General features: G+C 45.5%; 1 protein-coding gene across 2 annotated transcripts in view; it reads left to right on the top strand.

Moving 5' to 3' along the window:
• ITIH2 (inter-alpha-trypsin inhibitor heavy chain 2) overlaps positions 1-22,335 on the top strand; it is a 42,815-nt gene that overhangs the window by 4,633 nt on the left and 15,847 nt on the right. For both annotated transcript variants that reach the window (XM_083572618.1, XM_083572617.1), the window contains exons 3-16: positions 369-404; positions 2,468-2,640; positions 3,711-3,815; positions 5,569-5,731; positions 6,452-6,559; positions 8,082-8,210; positions 8,485-8,601; positions 10,176-10,344; positions 13,218-13,343; positions 14,520-14,701; positions 16,022-16,207; positions 16,823-16,962; positions 17,981-18,153; positions 18,630-18,752. In XM_083572618.1, the coding sequence (XP_083428744.1) occupies positions 369-404; positions 2,468-2,640; positions 3,711-3,815; positions 5,569-5,731; positions 6,452-6,559; positions 8,082-8,210; positions 8,485-8,601; positions 10,176-10,344; positions 13,218-13,343; positions 14,520-14,701; positions 16,022-16,207; positions 16,823-16,962; positions 17,981-18,153; positions 18,630-18,752 (1,930 nt within the window). The remainder of the gene's footprint in view (positions 1-368; positions 405-2,467; positions 2,641-3,710; positions 3,816-5,568; positions 5,732-6,451; positions 6,560-8,081; positions 8,211-8,484; positions 8,602-10,175; positions 10,345-13,217; positions 13,344-14,519; positions 14,702-16,021; positions 16,208-16,822; positions 16,963-17,980; positions 18,154-18,629; positions 18,753-22,335) is intronic.

Genomic DNA, 22,335 nt, shown 5'->3' with positions numbered 1-22,335 from the left:
TTTGAGACTACAATTCCCATCATCCCTGACCACTGGTCCTGCTAGCTAGGGATCATGGGAGTTGTAGGCCAAAAACATCTGGAGGGCCATGGCTGAGGAAGCCTGACTTACATCATAGGAGCCTACACAACACAAAACACGGTTGCTGTTAGGTAGGTTTTATTTTATTTGTTTTTTATCTTATATTTTGGAAATGTACATACAGTTTGTTTCCCTTTAAATTTTTTGGGGGGGCCCCAAGAGAGTGGGGCCCTAAGCTATAGCTTGTTTAGCTTATACATAAATCTGGCACTGTATTTATACAAGTATGAAGTCTAAGTCTTGGTTCTCATTTCATTCAACTCTCTCTCCCCCCCCCCACTCCCCAGAGAAGCACATCTGGTGATGACGACTCAGGAGAATTGGTGAGTCTGCCTATTGATTTTTCCTCTTTCTCTTCTATAATTTCCTGCCCCCACCCTCAACCCAGTTAACCATTAGCAGGAGATCAATCCCACTGTTTGTTCAGAGTCCCCCCCACCAACCCCTTGATCTAGGTACCAGGATATTAACCAGCTGGGGTTTGGAAACAGTTGCACAATATTGTCCCAGGAGGCTGGAATGCAGATTGACAAAGCACCTCACCTCGGGGGGAGCACGCCATAAGCCACTTGTATTTTTCTTTCCAAAACATAATTACAGGATTTTACAATCTTTTGTTATTAGCCTGCAATCAATATATTTTTATAGGCCATTTTATTTTTATATGCAATCTGTCGTGCGATTTTATATTGTCACGTAAGTTTATAAGACCACTGATTTTATTTATATCTTGCAAAACTGTAGAGTAACTTGTGGGCTGTTGTTTTTTACCGTCTGATTTCACCCGTAATTGTAACATACGTTCTATATTTTCTGTAAACAGCTTAGAGGTTTAGATGATTATGCCTGTTGAATAAATAGGCACCTGGGGTGGCACTGGCTCGATTTGGCTCTCGACCCCTTCTCATGTGGCCAGTCCTCATTTTGGGACCCCTCTGACGGCAGATACATCTCTGTCTACTTTCAAAAACCTTCTCACGATTACTCATTGCTGGGGCTGGTGGCAGCTGAAGTCCAGCAACATGCCATGGGTTCCTTACCGCCTTCCCAAGATCCTTAGTGAATATAGGGGCACAGTCAGCTCAGTTGATGATCTCTAGGCTGGACTGATTCAGGAAAGGCTTCTCAAAACAAGTGCATCACTTGGCAAACCTTTCCCAAATCTCCCCACCCTAGAGATAATAAGCTGAGCTGACCATTCCCCAGGGCTGGATTTAGGTTTGATGAGGCTCTCAGCTGCTGAAGGTAATGGGGCCCTTTATACGTCCAGTTGTCAACAACAAATTGTCTCTGGTTTTTTGTGTTGAATATGGTCATTTATGGACCTAAAAGGTAAAGGTAAAGAGACCCCTGACCATTAGGTTCACTCGTTACCGACTCTGGGGTTGCGGCGCTCATCTCGCTTTATTGGCCGAGGGAGCCGGCATACAGCTTCTGGGTCATGTGGCCAGCATAACCAAGCCACTTCTGGCGAACCAGAGCAGTGCACGGAAACACCATTTACCTTCCTGCCGGAGCGGTACCTATTTACCTACTTGCACTTTGACATGCTTTCGAACTGCTAGGCTGGCAGGAGCAGGGACCGAGCAATGGGAGCTCACCCTGTCGCGGGGATTCGAAACACCGACCTTCTGATTGGCAAGCCCAAGAGGCTCAGTGGTTTAGACCACAGCACCACCCACGTCCCTTTATGGACCTAATAGGTATCTAAAGCCATTTGCACATAACAAAAGACTTATTTTATCGAAGTAATTTGTTTTTTATCTTGGAAATGTACATCCAGTGTTTTTTTTCCTTTAACTTTTTTGAGGGCCCCCAAGAGTGTGGGGCCCTAAGCTATAACTTGTTTAGCTTATATGTAAATCCAGCCCTGTCATTCCCCATAGCTTCCATTTGCTGTTTTTTCTATGATGCCTTTGCTTCTTGCTCACTTCTGTCTGGGTCATCCAACATAGACCGAGAATCCTCCGACCAAGGGACCGTGCAGCATGTTTGTTCTGTACGCCACCAAGCGCCCTGATGGATTTAAGCAAGGGATCCACTCACTCAACCATGAGAGAATCAAAGCAGCCCTAGGGATATGCATACAGTGGTACCTCGGTTGAAGAACAATCCTGTTTACGAACTATTCGGTTTACGAATTCCGCAAAACCGGAAGTAGTGTTCTGGTTTGCGAACTTGACCTCGGTCTAAGAACGGAATCCGAATGGTGAAAGGGCACCGGTGACAGGAGGCCTCATTAGGGAAAGTGTGCCTCGGTTTAAGAACGGTTTCGGTTTAAGAACGGACTTCCAGAACGGATGAAGTTGTAAACCGAGGTACCACTGTATTTGGAGTTACACCTGTCCCTTCTCTGACTCCTGTCCAAATCTGTTGATTCCTCCAGGTGGCGGGCGATGACAACATAATCCTCCATAGCTACAAGGTCCAGTCCACCATCACATCTCGACTGGCCAACACGATGGTGCGGACCAAAGTGGAAAACCGAGCCAGGCACCCACAGAACCTGGTCTTCGATGTTCAGATCCCCAAAGGGGCTTTCATTCACAACTTTACCATGTAAGTAAGAGCTGGCCTGGTTCCACCAGTTGGTATATGTGCAGGTGACTGTCTGCAGCAGGATTGGGGAGACTTGAAGGTACAGTCGTACCTTGGAAGCCAAACAGAATCCGTTCCAGAAGTCTCTTCGACTCCCGAAACGTTTGACTTCCAAAGCGTGGCTTCTGATTGGCTGCAGGAAGCTCCTGCAGCCAATTGGAAGCCGCGGAAGCCCCATTGGACGTTCAGCTTCCAAAAGAATGTTCCAGTTCCGGTTCCAAAACCAGAACAATTACTTCTGGTTTTTGATCGTTTGGGAGCCGAAATGTTTGACTCCAAAGGCATTTGGGAGCTGAGGTATGACTTTATTGTTATTATTATTATTATTATTATTAATAATAATAATACCCCACCACTTTGGGTGGCTTCCAGTGCCTATAAAAATAAAATAAAAAACTACTTTAAAAAAAAACTTGAACCAGGCATGAACTAGAGGTTCCTGCAGAAAAACAGACACCACTTTTTAATTTTATTAATTTATTTGTATACATACTGCCCTTCATCCAAATATCTCAGGATAAAAAAAATATATATATAAAAAATACATAATAATAACAAGAACAAAACAAACCCATAACCACCTCCCTCCCGCAAGCACATTTATTGCAAAAAAATTCTGATGGCACATTATTCCACATCCTGGGACCTGAGGGGACCATCACCATTCTCCTTTCAGACCACAACCATTCTTTAGAGGTATTTCTCGTGCTGCAGTGACAAAAGAATTCCCCTGCATTCCTCACATCTCCAGTACCATTCCCCATCAACCAACGAGAAAAGAAATCACCTTTGAGAACTGTCAAATTATTGTCAGAGAAATTTTCATGGGATTTTTGTCATGCTTAGCTTATCATTCCAGGAGGCTGAGGGACACATGGATGAAATTTTGTGTGTGTGGTGATATCATTTTTGGATATATATATATATATTTCTAAAAAGAAAAAGTAGAAAGAACAAGAAAATTCCCCTCTCCTCCTTCCAAGTATTTTGCAGTTGTTGATAAGATTTGTGACTGGCTTTCTGCCCCTCAGGAATGTCAACGGCATCACATTCACTAGTTCCGTGAAGGAGAAATCTGCAGCCAGAAGTCAATATGCCCAAGCGAGAGCGAAAGGCAAAGCTGCAGGAATATTGAGGTATGAACCTGACTTCATATCTATCTATCTATCTACCTATCTATCTGTCTATCTACTGTATCTATCTATCATCTACCTACCTACCTACCTATCTAGAGTGATGGACTAGGAGCTGGGAGACCAGGGTTCGAATCACCGCTCTGCCATGAAGTTCACCTGGTGACCTTGGGCCAGTCAGTGTCTGTTGGCCAACCCTACCTCACAGGGTTGTTGTTTTGAGGGTGAAATGAGGAAGAGGGACCTTGAGGTCCTTGGAAAAAAGGTGGGAGTCAAATGAATAAAATTAAAAAGGATGAATTCTCTCCTTGAGGGCCTCAGTCTCCAAAACCCAAAGGCCCATTTTAAATGGATGGAGAGATTGGTAGAAAGGCTTAGCTCTCCCAGAAGTATTGGGAGAGCTCTGGGGGAGTGGGGAATCTGTTGCCGATCAATGCCTTATAGAACGTATTTCTGTGGAATGCCATAGTGAACCATCTGCAGAAATGGCTTTCGAATAAAAAGTGTTGGTCACCTTAATGGGCAATAGGTGCCCCAGTGAGCTTTAGACATGGCAAGCTAAGCCTGCAACAAATAACTACCGATTTATCCTCACCTTTGAACAGGTGTGCAGACTGCCTGCCAGCCAGGCATTCCCTATTCCAGGATACTCCATTCCATGCCCCCTTCCCATGGCTACAATGCTCAGGTTTTTTGGGGGGGGTTGCCCTTTAGGGCTTTTAAAAACATGTCTTGTAGTCCTGCAAACCTCCCGAGTTCACTGCCAGAGCGATATTTAGGTCTGCAGCCTTCTTGTTCAAAGAACTACCACTATTATGAACTGTTTGAGAGATTTCTAGGGGCAACTGGCTGACCACCATTGGAAACAGAATTCTGGCCAATATTGGCCTGATCCACATAGGCAGTCCTTATATTTGAATGCCAGAAGGATGGCAAAGAACCAGCTCATTGATTCCCGGTTCATATAAGCTTATTTTTAATATGGCAGAAGCACAAGATGTTGATTTGTCAGGGGACTGCCTCCAAAAGTCTCAGAGCAATCCTTGTGTCCTGGCTTCACCCACCTTTTAATGATTTTCTGGCACGTGACGACTCATCATGTGGATCAGTGTTATCTTGAGTCCTCAGATGCTGTTGGACCACAACTTCCATCGCCCCCTTGATCGTTGGCGAAATCAGCTGGGGATGATGGGAGTTGTAGTCCACCCAGTCAGCTGGGGATGATGGGAGTTGTAGTCCCCAAATCAGCTTGGGGGTATTGGGAGTTGTAGTCCCCAAATCAGCTGAGGGTGATGGGAGTTGTAGTCCACCCAATCAGCTGGTGGTGATGGGAGTTGTAGTCCACCCAATCAGTTGGGGGTGATGGGAGTTGTAGTCCCCAAATCAGCTGGGGGTGATGGGAGTTGTAGTCTGCCAAATCAGCTGGGGACGATGGGAGTTGTAGTCCACTTCTGGGGAACTCCGACAACGAACACTTATCTAGATGATCTTGAGATGCCTGGAAGCTTTCCCAAGCCTGGTGCAACATACATGATTAGCAGAAAAGGTTAAATTGGTTATCAAATAAAATAAAATGGTTTTGTGGAAAATTTGTTTTCTGATGAACTGAATGGAAAATATTTTAAAGTGCAGAGATTATTATGAGATGTTTGAGGTCCTCTACCTGCCCCTGTCTCAATTTACTGCTGGCATTTCGGTGGCATGTTAAGGGCTAGGGTGTTTCTCCTCCCCTGTGTTTATTGATGACTGAATTCAGGAGCAACACCCTGGACATGGAGAACTTCAAAGCTGAACTCAACGTGCCAGGAGGAACCAAAGTCCAGTTTGAAATCCATTACCAAGAGCCAATTCGGAGGAAGCTATCGACGTACGAGCATGTTATCCCCCTTCAGCCAGGCAGGCTGGCCAAACAACTGGAGGTGAAGCAAAAAGACAGGGCTGAAATTGTGGGTTTGGAGCACCACTTTAAAGACTTACCGTATTTTTCGCTCTACAAGACGCACCAGACCACAAGACGCACCTAGTTTTTGGAGGAGGAAAACAAGAAAAAAAATATTCTGAATCTCAGAAGCCAGAACGGCAAGAGGGATCGCTGCGCAGTGATAGCAGCAATCCCTCTTGCTGTTCTGGCTTCTGGGATAGCTGTGCAGCCTGCATTCCCTCCATAAGATGCACACACATTTCCCCTTTTTAGGAGGGAAAAAGTGAGTCTTATAGAGCAAAAAATACAGTAGTTAATTTAATTTGCTATCATATTTCATCAGAAATCTCTCAACCAAAAGGAATCTGTGTAATACAACACAAATTCCGTGTTCGAACCAAAGGAACGCTTGTGCTGCCGCTACTACTAATTTTATGAAATAAAATTTTTAAAAAACTAATTGCAATTCCACATTTTAAGTGCCGCAAATAAGCATCTCTGAACAATGTACACAAAACAAAACACAAATATAAATCATGCCCAATGATCAGAATATATTAAGATGCATCAAAACGCAGCGTAATTTTGAAGCCATCCTAAATTGGAGATTCTTCCTGGAATGCGTTGGAAAGATGCACCGCATTTTTCTAGAGATGTTCCTGTTATTTCACTGTTTCTATTTGTTGCTTCTAAACTCCTCTGCACTGTGTGACCACAGGTGGACGTTCGCATCATCGAGCCTCAGGGCCTTCACTTTGTCCACGTCCCCAGTTCACTTGGAGACCAGTTTGAAGGTATCCATACCATCTCCAAAGGAGAGAAAAAGGTAATGCGGACAGTCTCCCTGTGGGGAGAAATGGAGCTGCTGTTGGGGCAGGATTCTGGGGGCAGGAGCGCAGGGCCCCACACAACAGGAGAAGCAGGAGGGACCCACAAATGCAAATGGGTGGCTTTCCACGTTTTGAAGGAAGTGCTGTCCCCATCTAAAGAGGAAGCTCTCCATAAGACCACAAAGTCCAGACTGGTGAACCTCAGAAATGTTAGAAACCTGGAAGGTTCAGGGGCAAATGAAAGAAAGTACTTTTTCTTGCAGTGAATAGTTAAACTATGGAACTCCCTCCCTCATGAGGCAGTTTTAGATGGTTTTAAATGATGTTTAGGTACAATTCATGGACTCTAAGGCGACCAGTGGCTACTAGTCATGGTTACTAGTCATGAGGGATGTGGATGGCGCTGTGGTCTAAACCACTGAGCCTCTTGGGCTTGCGGATCAGAAGGCCGGTGGTTCGATTCCCTGCAACGAGGTGAGATCCTGTTGCTCTGTCCCAGCTCCTGCCAACCTAGCAGTTCGAGAGCACGCCAGTGCAAGTAGATAAATAGGTACCACTGCAGCAGGAAAGTAAAGGGTGTTTCTGTGTGCTCTGGTTTCCATCACGGTATTCCATTGCGCCAGAAGCAGTTTAGTCCTGAGTTTGCCTATGCCTGTTCTATATCCTCCACAGCTGTGTTTTGCAGTGGAAGGAAAAATTGTTTTGATGTTAAAGGGCCTAATCCAGACTGAGACTGCAGTTGGAGGGGGAGGAATAAAAGCCCTGTAACTGAAATCCCAATCTGGATCATCCCACTGTATTTAAACCCATGTGTGCATAAAATTGCTCGTTTATGCGAACAGCACTTCATGAAACCACCCTGAGAATATAACCGAGGAGCACTGTAAAAACATTTAGGATAGACAGATAGTTTTTTTTTTTAAGTCTGCGTCATCTGCAAATGAAGGACTGAAAGGGGAAAGGAGAGCTTTTAAAAATGCCGGCAGGTTTTGCATTCAAATTATAGCTGTGGTTTATGCAAATACCATTTGTTATGTACTGAAGTTCTCACCCTGGGCCAGCAGGGGGATACTGTAGATAGTTATGCAAATAAGGGACCGAAAGTGACGTTCAGTGATTGGATAGTTTTAGAAAGTTGTTACAGTAACGTTGTACTGGAGCTCTATATAAGCAGGCTGACTGAACCCTTCAGTTCAGTTCTGTCCTGGCCTGTGAATAAACAAGGCAGCAAGAGCTGTTTGACCGTGGAATTTGCTGCCAAGGAGTGTGGTGGAGTCTCCTTCTTTGGAGTTCTTTAAGCAGAGGCTTGACAACCATATGTCAGGAGTGCTCTGATGGTGTTTCCTGCTTGGCAGGGGGTTGGACTCGATGGCCCTTGTGGCCTCTTCCAACTCTATGATTCTATGATTCTAAGGGCTGTTTGAAGAATCGCTGTGTCGTCTGATATGTTCACCCACAACTTAACACCATTGGTTGCATGAAAATGCCTCACTTGTGCCATTGTGATTTTCCTTCAAGGCTCATGTGTCCTTCAAACCAACAGTGGCGCAGCAACGAAAGTGTCCCACCTGTTCTTCTACAGCAGTCGATGGCCATTTTGTGGTCACTTACGATGTCAACAGAGACAGCAAAGCTGGCGAACTGGAGGTACATTAGCTCTGCAGATGGGGAGCACTTTAAGAAGCATGCTTAGAAATGGGGCTAGATAGTCGTCTATCAATTGGACTCTCTGGCACCAAAGCAAATGGCTTGGGGAGACACAGGCTAAAATATTCCATAGGAATGAGCAAGCCATAACTGCTTATTATTTCGATTTCATGACCTGCAAGGGTTGCCAGACGTCGTGCCCATTTCAGAACTTCCAAAAATAAGTTCCTTTTCTAGAATTGAAGCATCTGGGTTCCTTCTTTTTATTTTGCAGATCTTCAACGGGTATTTTATCCACTACTTTGCTCCTGAAAACCTGGATCCCCTGCCGAAAAACATCCTCTTTGTGATCGATGTCAGCGGTTCGATGTGGGGTTTGAAAATGAGGCAGGTATGTGGCTGAAGCAACGAGACATCCATTGTGGGAAGGTGTCTTCCTTTGGATAGGAGATAGTTTCATTGTTGCTGCTTTTTAAAGAAATCAGAGGCAAGGGAACCTTTTTCCAGCCTGAGGGTGGCATTCGTTTCTGATCTAGCCACAGGCAAAATTTTGCAGAGCTTCGTGAAAAAGACAAATGGAATCAGCTTGACCTGGTGAAAGGTAATGTGTGTTTGGAGGGGAATAAGACACTGCATGTCCAGATTATTTAAAGAAATATTATTACAGTGCTACCTCGGGTTAAGAACGTACGGTAATTCGTTCTGGAGGTCCGTTCTTAACCTGAAACTGTTCTTAACCTGAGGTACCACTTTAGCAAATGGGGCCTCCCGCTGCCACCGGAGCACGATTTCTGTTCTCATCCTGAAGCAAAGTTCTTAACCCAAGGTACTATTTCTGGGTTAGCGGAGTCTGTAACCTGAAGCATCTGTAACCTGAAGCGTCTGTAACCCGAGGTACCACTGTATATGATGAACACACAAGCGGGATTTGAACTTTGAACAACAGAAGGGATTGAAGATTCCAGGAGTTTTGTTAAGGTTTAAGAGATAGGAGACAGAGTACAGCAGAGGGAGAGGAACAGAAACACCTTGGAAAGGGGGGTTGGGAAGTCGGTGGAGTTTTTTATTATTATGTATTGAAATGTATGTGTGAAAATTGGGAAAACTTAATAAGAAATTCGGAGGGGGGTCTTTTAACAATGCAATAGCTTGATACAGGAGTTAAGATAAGGAGCTGTTAACGGTTCGGGGTTGTTTATTTTTTCATGCCTCTAAGAGGTTTTTAATGGAAAGGGAAAGTGCGCATCGGGGTTTATGAGATTCCATAGGAGTTAACACTGGGGGACCAGGTGCCATCTCTGCATACCTGTATCCCTGAAATATAAACAGATGCCAGAGGGTTTGCTGCATGTCAGGTGTCTGTGCATCAACCAGGGTAGGCTCTGAGCCATTAAAACTAAAATTTATCCCCTAATAATGAAAAATGTGGTCCATAATCTTAAACACCCTTACAAGGGAGAAATCTCCACTGAAGACAGTGGGTTTTGCATCTGAGAAAATATGCAAGGGATTGCATTTGAGGTCATCATCGCCGCAATTGTTGATGACCAGATAGCTCACAAGATGAAGAAAATTGCACAATTTGCAAAGTTGCAAAATACAGTGGTACCTCGGGTTAAGTACTTAATTCGTTCCAGAGGTCCGTTCTTAACCTGAAACTGTTCTTAACCTGAAGCACCACTTTAGCTAATGGGGCCTCCTGCTGCCGCCGCGCCGCCAGAGCACGATTTCTGTTCTCATCCTGAAGCAAAGTTCTTAACCTGAAGCAATATTTCTGGGTTAGCGGAGTCTGTAACCTGAAGCGTATGTAACCTGAGGTACCACTGTATAACAAAATTTAGTATCTGCCAGTCATTTTAGGCAATGCAGTGCTACAGTTGTGAAATGGATTAATGTCCTATGGTTTTACGTTACATGAATGGAGAGCAGTAACCATAGTTCTCACCACAATGGTTCATTTTACAGACGGTTGAAGCCATGAGAACCATCCTAGGGGAACTCCGCTCCCAGGACCAATTTTCAGTCGTCGACTTCAACCACAACGTCCGGTGCTGGAGAGACCAATTGGTGCAAGCCTCCAGATCGGAGACAGAAGCTGCAAAGAAGTACATTGAGGGAATCCATCCCAATGGAGGTGAGCATGGTACCAAAGTAGGTTTATGGAATGCATCATAGAAGCAATTAGAGTCGGAGGGAATCTTGCAGATCATCGTGCACGAGCCCTTGCTCAGCACAGGAAGCTTCAAACCACAGCATTGCTGGTAGGAGGTCACCTATTGTCTGTTTAAATGCCTCTGGTGAAAAAACCTATCACCTCCCAAAGCAAGCTCTTGCTTTTAATAATAATAATAATTTATTATTTGTACCCCGCCCATCTGGCTGGGCTTCCCCAGCCACTCTGGGCGGCTCCCAAAAAAAATATTAAAATACTGCAATACATCAAACATTAAAATCTTCCCCAAACAGGGCTGCCTTCAGATGTCTTCTAAAAGTCTGGTAGTTGTCGTTCTCTTTGACATCTGGTGGGAGGGCGTTCCACAGGGCAGGTGCCACTACTGAGAAGGCCCTCTGCCTGGTTCCCTGTAACTTGGCTTCTCGCATTGAGGGAACCGCCAGAAGGTCCTCGGTGATGGACCTCAGTGTTCGGGTAGAACGATGGGGGTGGAGACGTTCCTTCATGTTCAGCTGAAATCTGTTTCCATTAAATTTGCATTACTTAGATCCCTGGAGCAACCGTGAACTAGTCCAATCCATCTTCTCCATGACATCCTTTTTCCTTTTTGAAGACATCTCCCTTTAATCTTATATTCCCAGACTAAACATGCCCTGCTCTCGAAATCTCCAGTGCCAGATGGAATAACAGCAAAATATTAACAAAAAACTGATTGAGCAGCTGGTGAACCCTTTGAAAGACACAATAAACGAGATTTTAAAAACAATAGAAGTTCCAGAAACATGGAAATAGGCCTATATAACTATGATACCAAAGCAAGATTTGGATGTGACATTAGTAAAAAATTATAGGCCGATCTCATTATTAAATAATGATTATAAATTATTTGCATTTGTATTGGCAAATAGAATGATTTTTTTAAAAAAAGAATTCATTCATCATGACCAGGCTGGATTCCTTCCAGGCAGACAAATTAAAGATAATATCAGAAATGTATTAAATATTATAGAGTATCTGGAAGTGAGAAATGAGAAAAAAGCAGCATTAATGTTCATAGATGCAGAAAAAGCATTTGATAACATTTCTTGGAGCTTCATGAAGAGGGTGATGGAGGAGATGAGATTTGGAGTAAATTTTAATAGGGGAGTGCCCACCATTTGTAGACGCCTCACCATCTTGGGTAACCCCCTTTTGCAGGACATGCTCTAGTTCAGCCTTCCCCAACCTGGTGCCCCCCAGCTGTTTTGGACCACAGCTCCCCTTATTCCTGACCATTGGCCATGCGGACTGGGGCTGGTGGGAGTTGGAGTCCAACCACACTGGGGAGGGGCATCATGTTGGGGAAGGCAGCCCTACTTCACCAATATATATGAGAGAAAAATAAGCAACAGAGTCTCATGCATGCAGTTGGAGGCAGCAAGGCTTCTGAATACCAGTTGCTGGAAACCAGAGGACAAGGAGAGTGTTATTGTGCTTGAATCCTGTTTGCAGGTTTCTCACAGTCATCTGGTCAGCCACTGTGAGAATGGGATTTTAGTTTCTGTTTGCCACTGTGCAGCTGCTTGGAGTCACAGGACTCTGTTTACATTCCAGAGACCTTCCAGACTGTTGGAAGTCTCATGGGAGACAGGATGTGACGTTAGTGGTTTCCTGTTCCTTTGTTCCTTTGTTGTTCAGTTGCTCTCTGCTTTCACAGAGAGAGGATGTCTTTTCTGTCTGCGTAGCTTAGAAATAAAACTCTTTGCAATAGGGCCATAAATCTCATCACTTCCGCATGCTGCTGGAAACTCTGCTTAATGGGAACGTGCCTGAGGCCTCATCAAAGGCTCAGGTCGTTAATTATTCATCGGAGGTGATTCCGAAGGCTTGGCCGGAGGATAACGAGGCTTTATCAGCTTGGCCGAGTGGAGATGCCAACATGGGATGCTAGACTTCATGGGTCTTTGGTCTAATCCAGCAGCCTCTTCTTGTGTTCTCATGTTCTTGGGGTCCACCTGCACTACAAGGAAGCTCCATAACAGGCATCCCCAACCTGTGGCCCTCCAGATGTTTTGGACTACAATTCCTATCATCCCTGACCACTGGTCCTGTTAGCTAGGGATCATGGGAGTTGTAGGCCAAAACATCTGGAGGGCCACAGGTTGGGGATGCCTGCTCTATAATCATTTAAATACAATCTGAATTGTAATAGTTTCGCCCAAAGAATCCTAGGATTTGTAGTTTGTTGAGAATGCTAAGCATTAGCTCTGCTCTTGGGATTATCTGGGAGTGAGTGATCGTAGAATCATGGAATGGCAGGGTTGGGAGGGACCATGAGGGTCATCTAGTCCAACCTCCTGCAACGCAGGAATCTTTTGCCCAACGTGGGGCTCAAACCCACGACCCTGAGATTAAGAGCCTATTAAATCAGATCTATTAAATCAGATTATGTACGCAGTATACTTGTAAAGCACATTTGAAGCGTGTTTCCCCCCTGAAATAATTTTAGCTGCTGTAGTTCGTTAAGGATCACTGGTAATTGTAGCTTGAGGAGGAGGAGGAGTAAACTATTGTGCTCAGAATTCAGTGCTCCAAAATTAAGGGTCCAAAAGCCCCACTGAATACTATGCCTGCAATACTACGCTCACTTACCTGGAACTAAGCCCAGTTGAACTCAACTCATTGAAGCTGCATTGAACTTGGCTTTACTTTTGAGTAGACATCTATAGGACTGCACTGTAACTCTCCCATTGATTGGGGGAAATACGGATGTCCTTAAATTCAATAGGATTTAAATGCGCCTACTCCCCTCTGTATCTGTCTGCTTATTGCCTCTTTCTCATTTTTCGAAACAGGAACAAACATCAACGATGCCCTTCTCCGGGCCATCTTTATTTTAAATGAAGCTACAAGTCTAGGATTGTTGGATCCAAACTCTGTATCCATGATCGTGCTGGTGTCAGATGGAGATCCTACCGTTGGTAAGAATCCTGCGGCTACAACATGGTCCTGTTGTTGTTGTTTAGTTGTTTAGTCGTGTCCGACTCTTCGTGACCCCCTGGACCAGAGCACCCCAGGCACTCCTGTCTTCCACTGCCTCCCGCAGTTTGGCCAAACTCATGCTGGTAGCTTCAAAAACACTGTCCAGCCATCTTGTCCTCTGTTGTCCCCGTCTCCTTGTGGTCCTAAACATGACTAACTAGCCTGTGGCACCACTGAATTCAGTGAAACCTGTTGCATGCATGTGCACACACACAATATCCTTTCCATTGCCCATTCATGATTATTTGTGCTCATGATGCTCTTGGGGTGGTCAAGCGTTTGGGGGCAGGGGGGAGATTGTCTCACTTTTATGGTGCTATATCCCCTCTGAAGAGCAATAATGTGGTAGCACTGGGGAGAGCATCGCAGCGCAAAGGAGGTTTTTGGGTTGGGTGGCCAATCCATCAGGGATTCTTTAGCTGTGATTGCAAGAGACCGGAATAGATCAGGGGTAGGCAAGGTTTACCTCACCCGGGCCTGTTCACTCTAGCGGAGATCCCTCCATGGGCCGGACTGTGAGCGCCAGCGATTTCCAGTGTCTGCATCTTCATCTGCGCAGACGTGATTTCCAGTGACTGCGTCTGCACAGACACGTTTAGCGCAGTGTGCGAGGACTCACCGAGTGGGCGGCTCGGTTTGGGGGTGGCTCATGGACCGATTAAATGACCCCCCCGTGGGCCGCTTGTGGCCCATGGGCCTTAGGTTGCCTACCCCTGGAATAGATGATCAATCAATCAATCAGTAGCTGAACTTGGTTCCACACAGTCGTAAAAATGAAACAAAAAAGAGCTACAAAAACGCAAAATAAATAGCAAAAACAGACAGCGTAACACTCAAAACAGAAGTATGACACTCAAATCGGAAGCGTAACACTCAAAATGGAGCACATTCAGCTTCCGAAAAAAGTTCACGAACCGGAACACTTACTTCCGGGTTTGCAGTGTTCAGGGTCCAAGTTGTTTGAGTACCAAGGCATTTGAGAACCAAGATACCACTGTACCAAGAAATAGCATCTTGATTTAGTCTTTTCCTTCATTTTCGGACTCACATGCAACACTTTAATAGAACAGTCCTCGATGAATGTGACCATTTCCTTCCTTTCCATTCCCCATCAGGAGAACTTAAGCTGCCTACAATTCAGAAGAACGTGAAGAAGAACATTCGGGACGATATCTCTTTGTTCTGCCTTGGTATCGGATTCGACGTGGATTATGATTTTCTGAAAAGGCTGGCTCATGAAAACAATGGAGTTGCCCAGAGGGTTTTTGGGAACCAGGAGACCTCATCTCAAATGAAGGTGAATTTTCACCCTCTCTCCCCATTATACAAAATTTCATGGAACACAAAGGAGGGTGAGAATGAAAGGAAAACATGACACATCCATCCTCTTTACAAAAATCACCATCATCATCATATTATCATCTGGTTATCTGTTAAATTATCTGGATTTAATAGAACCAAAGACTTGCAAGGGTCATTGGAGGACATCTAAACTAAGTTATTGCAGGTGCAAGAAGTTCAGGATCCCTGAATCGATGGCTATCCAGTCTCTGTTTAAAAATATATCCTGTGACAATGACCCGTAAACTCCTAAGGGAATCTGTCCCACTGTTGAACAGCTTATACAATTAGGACCTTTCTTCTAATGGAGGTGTTTTAGCTTGAAGGGCCAGATAACTGTGACAAGTTGGTGAGGCAAACACGCCTGTCCATCACATGACATTCAGGTGTCTCACGATTGGCAGGTGGGTTGTCCTACCTATCTGTTGAACTCCCTTGCCTGTGGTTTTCAAACACCCAGCAGCCAGCCAGTTGGCTGTTGAACACTTAGGAATCACGGCGCAAAGGACATTAGCAGCCCTAGGCTTATGGCTAGTTCACATTAGCTGAATAAGGGACAGGAGAGAGCAAGAAGCAAGCAGCTGCGCTTACCTGGTTTACCTGGCCAGTTGAATGGTTGCACACTAAAAATAGGACACCTGGAGGAACCCCTACAAAAAATAACTTTTATAGAATGAATGTAGAGGGTCTTGACTAAAGATCTTCAAATCCCATCTTCTCCTCCCTGTCCCCAGTTTCCCCACTGTTGTTCTGTCCTGTTCCTCTTAGGATACCAGACTCCCAGTACATTTCTGAGCACAATTCAAAGTGTTGGTGCTGACCTTTAAAGCCCTAAACGGCCTCGGTCCAGTATATCTGAAGGAGCGTCTCCACCCCCATCGTTCTGCCCGGACACTGAGATCCAGCTCCAAGGGCCTTCTGGCAGTTCCCTCCCTGCGAGAAGCCAAGTTACAGGGAACCAGGCAGAGGGTCTTCTCGGTAGTGGCACCCGCCCTGTGGAATGCCCTCCAACCAGGTGTCAAAGAGAACAACAACTACCAGACTTTTAGAAGACATCTGAAGGCAGCCCTGTTTAGGGAAGCTTTTAATGTTTGATGCATTACTGTATTTTAATATTTTGTTGGAAGCCGCCCAGCATGGCTGGGGAGGCCCGGCCAGATGGGCGGGGTATAAATAATAAATTATTATTGTATTATTATTATCTTGCACATGCCTGATGCAAGTTTCTCTTAAAAACCAAGCTGTCCTCACTTCTCTTCCTGTTTGGATTTTGCAGAAATTCTACAACCAAGTCTCCACGCCACTTCTCAAAAAGCTGGAGTTCAACTACCCGCACGGAATGGTGTCCGATGTCACCCACAACACTTTCCAGAACTATTTTGGAGGCTCTGAGATTGTGGTCGCAGGAAAAGTAGACACTGAAAACGTGCAACACTTGCAGAGTATGATTACAGCCACTGCCGTGAGTGGAGTGTTTGCCCATTTATCTCATTCCCCAGTGCAGATGTTTACGCCACTGTGGGGAGCTTTCTCAGTAGGGGTGGGGATGAAATTTGAATCAGTTTTTTATTTACCAGGTGAACTTGCCTAATTCACAGTTCCTGAAACGATATGCAAACCAAATTGCATCCATCCTTCAAAATTCACATCTGCAATGCAGTTCTCCAGCTGTTGCAACATGTACAGAAATGCATAGACTAGGGAAAACATATGTGAGATACGTATCTTAGTGAAAATAACAGGCAACAGATGCATTTTATTCGGAGGAAATTGCTTGCAAAATTAAGTAAATTAGCCAAAATTGCATATAAAAATGTGCATATATTAGGAGCAATTCTCCCTAAAATGCTGATGGATTTTATTGAGGACTTTTAAAATCAGGAATTCCCAAACCAATGTGGAAATGTGAAAAACTGAACTTTTTATTGGAAAATGGAGAAACTAGAAATGGACCGATTTTCCCATTCCTGTTTTTGAAGGATGGGTAAGAAACACTTTAACTGCATCAACAGCACCTGAGGGGAAGTTTCTCACAAAAGGTCTTTGTTTCTCTCTTATTTCTCTTCTCCATTTTTAGTCCAATGCACAGCTGGTCTTGGAGACTCTGGCTGATGTTGAGGGTCTGGATGAGTTCCTGAGCAAAGATAATCATGCAGACCCAAAATTCACTGAAAAGCTGTGGGCCTACATTACCATCAACCAACTGATGGCGGAGAGGTGAGAAGGAAAGCACTCGGTGGATTTCTTAGAGCCTTCCTGGAAGAGGAAGAATTTCTGTAATTCTAGCTCTGAAATAATGCTAGCTGGGACCCAGTACTAGTGATTCTGTGTACTGTACAGTTGTGTTCTGTGGAGTGGGATTGTGACTGGCTCAGTTTAAAGGCAAACTTGCTTAAGTCACCTTTTAAGAAGCGCGGGTGGCACTGTGGGTTAAACTACAGAGCCTAGCGCTTGCCGATCAGAAGGTTGGCGGTTCAAATCCCCATGACGGGGTGAGCTCCTGTAGCTTGGTCCCTGCTCCTGCCAACCTAGCAGTTCGAAAGCACATCAAAGTGCAAGTAGATAAATATGTACCACTCCGACGGGAAGGTAAACAGCGTTTCGGTGCACTGCTCTGGTTCGCCAGAAGCGGCTTAGTCATGCTGGCCACATGACCCGGAAGCTGTATGCCGGCTCCCTCGGCCAATAAAACAAGATGAGAGCCACAACCCCAGAGTCGGTCATGACTGGACCTAATGGTCAGGGGGCCCTTTACCTTTAAGAAGCAACATGCAAACCAAAACAGTTTGAGAAATTCTTCCCCCACCCCCCCAAAAAAATATTCACATATGGATATGAAAGGGAGAGAAACAAAATTTGACAGATTCACTCATCCCTTGGTAGTGGAGAAGGTTCATAGAATCACAGAATCATAGAAGGGAAGGGACCTTGAGGGTCATCTAGTCCAACCCCTGCAATGCAGGAATCTCTTTTAAAGCATCCATGACAGATGGCCAGCCCACGTCTCCTTAAAAACCTCCAAGGAAGGAGAGAGTCTGCAAGCTTGTTAGGGAGACCGTTCCACAGTCAAACAGCTCTAACTGTCAGAAAGTTCTTTCTAATGTTGAATTGGAAATCTCCTTCCTTGCAACTTGAGGCCATTGGTTTGAGTCCTACCCTCCAGAGCAGGAGAAAAGAAGCTTGCTCTATCTTCCACAGGGCAGCCTTTAAGATCATTTGTTTTTGCACCACATAGAAACCTGGCCACTACGGCTGCCCTGAAAAGGAACATCACAAAGAAGATCTTGCAGATGTCTTTGGACCATCACATTGTGACCCCATACACAGCGATGTTGATTGAGAGCCCAAATGGAGACGAGCTGATGTTGGCTGACTCGCCCCAAGACCGCAAAAGAGGATGCTGCCCAGGTTGGTTCCACACTATTCCCAGTTGTCAGGGTACGGCACGGCACTACATAGGTCTGTAGGTAAAGGACGTAGGTAGCGCTGTGGTCTCAACCACTGAGCCTCTTGGGCTTGCCGATTGGAAAGTCGGCGGTTTGAATCTCCGCAACGGAATCTCCCCTTGCTCTGTCCCAGCTCCTGCCAACCCAGCAGTTCGAAAGCACGCCAGTGCAAGTAGATAAATAGGTACCACTGTGGCGGGAAGGTAAACGGCGTTTCCATGCGCTCTGGTTTCTGTCATGGTGTTCCACTGCACCAGAAGCGGTTTAGTCCTGCTGGCCACATGACCCGGAAAGCTGTCTGTGGACAAACGCTGGCTCCCTTGGCCTGAAAATGAGATGAGTGCCACACCCCATAGTCGCCTTTGACTGGACTTAACCATCCAGGGGTCCTTTATCTTTACATAGGTCTGTTGTAATTCCATTCCCTTTTTCTTACAGGTGCTTTAGCTGTTGGCCACCCCAAGCCTGAGAATTCCATCCCAGCTTGGGCCAAGCCTACATCCGGGGCAAAAGATCCTTCATCTCTCCTCATGGGCCCAACGGCATCAGCCATACATGCTGGTAAGAGAAAATGGGTCCCTGCATTGTGCTCATCACTCCCCCCCCCCCCTGCAGTGATGATATGGGGGAGGAGAGTGCAAAACCTAAAGCCATCGAAAGCCCATTGTTATTTAGCCTGGAGAAGAACAGGCCAAGAGGTGATCTGATAGCCATCTTAAAACATCTACAAGGCTGTCAAATGGAGAAAGCTTATTTTGCGCTGCTCCAAGGGGTGATATGTGAACCAATGGATTCGAATTGCAAGAAAGGAGATTCCAACCAAACCTTAGAAAGGACTTTTTGATAGTAAGAGCTGTTCAACCACAGAACGGTCTCCCTTAGGAGGTTATGGACTCTCCTTCCTTGGAGGTTTTAAAGCAGAGGTTGGGTGACCACCTGCCAGCAATGCTTGAGTTGAGATTCCTGCAGTGCAGGGTGGTTGGACTATCAGGGGTCAGCAAACTTTTTCAGCAGGGGGCTGCTCCACTGTCCATCGGATCTTGTGGGGGGCTGGGCTATATTTTGGGGGGGGAATGAACGAATTCCTATGCCCCACAAATAACCCAGAGATGCATTTTAAATAAAAGGACACATTACACTCATGTAAAAACACGCTGATTCCAGGAATGTCAGATTTAGGAAGCAATTGGGCTGGATCTGGCCCCTGGTCCTTAGTTTGCCTACCCATGGACTAGATCATTATCAGTCCCATAAGTCACAGATTCCATGTCTAGTTCTGGGCCCCACAATTTAAGAATGTCAACAAGCTGGAAGGTGTGCAGAGGAGGGTGACCAAGGTGATCAAGGGCAGGGGTAGGCAAACTAAGGTCCGTGGGCCAGATGCGGCCCAATTGCCTTCTCAATCCGACCCACGGACAGTCCAGGAATCAGCGTGTTTTTACATGAATGGAATGTGTCCTTTTATTTAAAATGCATCTCTGGGTTATATGTGGGGCATAGGAATTCATTCATCTCCCAAATAGATATAGATAGATAGATAGATAGATAGATAGATAGATAGATAGATAGATAGATAGTCCAGCCCCCCACAAGGTCTGAGGGACGGTGGACCGGCCCCCTGCTGAAAATGTTTGCTGACCCCTGGACTAGATGGTCCTTAGGGGTCCCTATGATCCTATTTGCTGCAGAGTTTCGTCTGTGGGTTAGTAGGGACGCTGGTGGTGCTGTGGTCTAAACCACAGAGCCTAGGGCTCGCCGATCAGAAGATTGGCGGTTTGAATCCCTGCAACGGGGTGAACTCCCATTGTTCCGTCTCAACTCCTGCCAACCTAGCAGTTCGAAAGCACATCAAAGTGCAAGTAGATAAATAGGTACTGCCCTGGCGGGAAGGTAAACGGCATTTCCGTGCGCTGCTCTGGTTTGCCACATGACCCCGAAAAACTATCTGCGGACAAACACTGGCTCCCTCAGCCTATTGAGCGAGATGAGTGCTGCAACCCCAGAGTCATCCACGACTGGACCTAACGTTCAGGGATACCTTTACCTTTTCCGTCTGTGGGTTAAGGGGAAGGGATCGCACTGCGACTCTGGGGCTGACCCAACGCACAGTTGAGGAACTCGATGGGCAAGGATGGTGGGCAGGAGTCTGCTGAGGGAGTCTTGCAGCGGATTAAAGGGCAGCATCCATGAGAGGTTCTTGCTCAGTACCAGCCGGATGCAGCACAAAGAGGGGGGCAGGAGTGAAAGTGAATGTAAACAGAGGAAGCTTGGAGAAAGCGAGAGTGAAGAAGGAGCCAGGAGGAGAGATGAAGGAGGAGGTGGAAGGGAACAGGACAGGCTGTGAAAGAAATTAGGCTGCCCCAAGGAGCCTACTGGAAGGGGAGGTCTGTGATGACTAGAAGCAGACGATATGTAAAGAGGAGAAGTCAGAAACTGGCCAGGAATTCTGAATGAAAACAAATTAACAGAGTGGTTCCAGAATAACAAAACTCTTGAAATAAGACCCACCACCACCACCTGCTGGTTCTCTGGAGGGGGAGAGACCACCTATGGTTCTGAGGGCTCCTGCAACCTTAGCCAGGTAGCAGCTGACATGGGTCTTACAATGCCTAGGTATTTTATATTTATTGCATTTATGTCCCAGAGCTCCCTGGGAAGGATGGTTAATCCACTCTGGAAACTGTAGCTCTGAGGGGGAAATGAGGTCTCCTCACAAGTCTCAGCAAACTACAGTTCCCAGGATGCTCTGCAGAGACAACTCTATGAAGCATTATGTTACCTCTTTAAATGTATAGTCCGATAGAAAAGCTGAGAGTCGTTAGGAGACCTCCCCATTCCCTTCACAAAAACTACAATTCCCAGAGTTCATTGTGAGGAAGGATAGATTGTTTAATTACTCTGAGAACTCTGAAGGGAAAAGGGGTCTCGTAACAACTTTCAGGACCCTTAACAAACTACAGTTCCCACTAGGGAGAAAAATGTCTCTCTATCCCTTTCACATCATACATGATTTTATATGCCTCTCGTGTCTTCTTGTACTCGTGTCTTCTTGTACTTTTCTCTAAACTAAAAAGCCCCAAACACTACTGAGGGAAGGTGAGGCGACCACCTCAGGCGGCCAGGAGTCACAGAAGCAGCAGATCTCAATGTAGATCTTTATTCCGCCTTCTCTTCCCTGAGGGGGGAGAACAGGGACCAGAGGGAGCGCCATTTTGTTTTGTTTTTTGCCTCGGGTGCCAAAATGTCTTGGGCTGGCCCTGCCCAAAGATTTCCTTGCTGTTCTTTGATTTCCTGTTGGCAGAGCAAAAGCTTTATCTTTGAGGGGGCGCTTAATGTCAGCTTTGGCTGCTCTCCCACAAATAGTGGCAAAGAGTGTCAAATATTCCTGTCAGGTATTATTCAGGACAGCGTGTCTATCTTCTGTTACAGTGGTACCTCGGGCTAAGAACCTAATTCGTTCCGGAGGTCTGTTCTTAACCTGAAACTGTAGCACCCTGCTCATGGGTAACGCTTAGCTGGAATGAAATATTCAACGCAGCAATAGAGAAATTAAAATAATAATTTATTTGTCAGACAAATAAATGATAGACACAGTGGTATATGGTTACCAAAGCTCTGCCCACTCCAGCCCTGATGGCCAGCACTTATATTTCCTCAGCCCAGCCCCCTTGCTCCTCCTTTGGCTGCCTCTGTCCAATCAGCCTGGTTGAAATTCCTATTGGCTGTTAGCTAGAACCAATCATAAAAGATACACCCATTTCCTGTTACCTTTTATGGGAGACAAAGAGCTATATTTCCTTCTATCCATAAATGGCAGACAAGTAGCCATATATCTTACATTTGCCTCGACAAGGCACCTTAATTACCAGATCACCTTTTGCCCCTGTTGCCCCTGCATTCCAAAACAAATGGCTAAAACAGATGGCTCATGGTATTACATTCTATCTAAACAGAGATCTTGAGTTCACATTCTCACACACCATCAATGAAATAAGAATCTAACATAAGAATCTAACATTTCTTATCCTTTGCATAATTACATTAAGCCAACAAATCTCATACATAACATAGATAGGTATGGTGGTGGGGGCAGATGTCATAGGCGAAGGGGATCGAGATACGGATATGCTCGTACCCCTTCCAA

The sequence above is a fragment of the Podarcis filfolensis genome, assembly GCF_964270895.1.
Source record: "Podarcis filfolensis genome assembly, chromosome: 10".
Classification (NCBI taxonomy): domain Eukaryota; kingdom Metazoa; phylum Chordata; class Lepidosauria; order Squamata; family Lacertidae; genus Podarcis; species Podarcis filfolensis.
The sequence above is the reverse complement of the archived record's forward strand: the minus strand, read 5'-3'. Positions and strand labels throughout refer to the sequence as shown.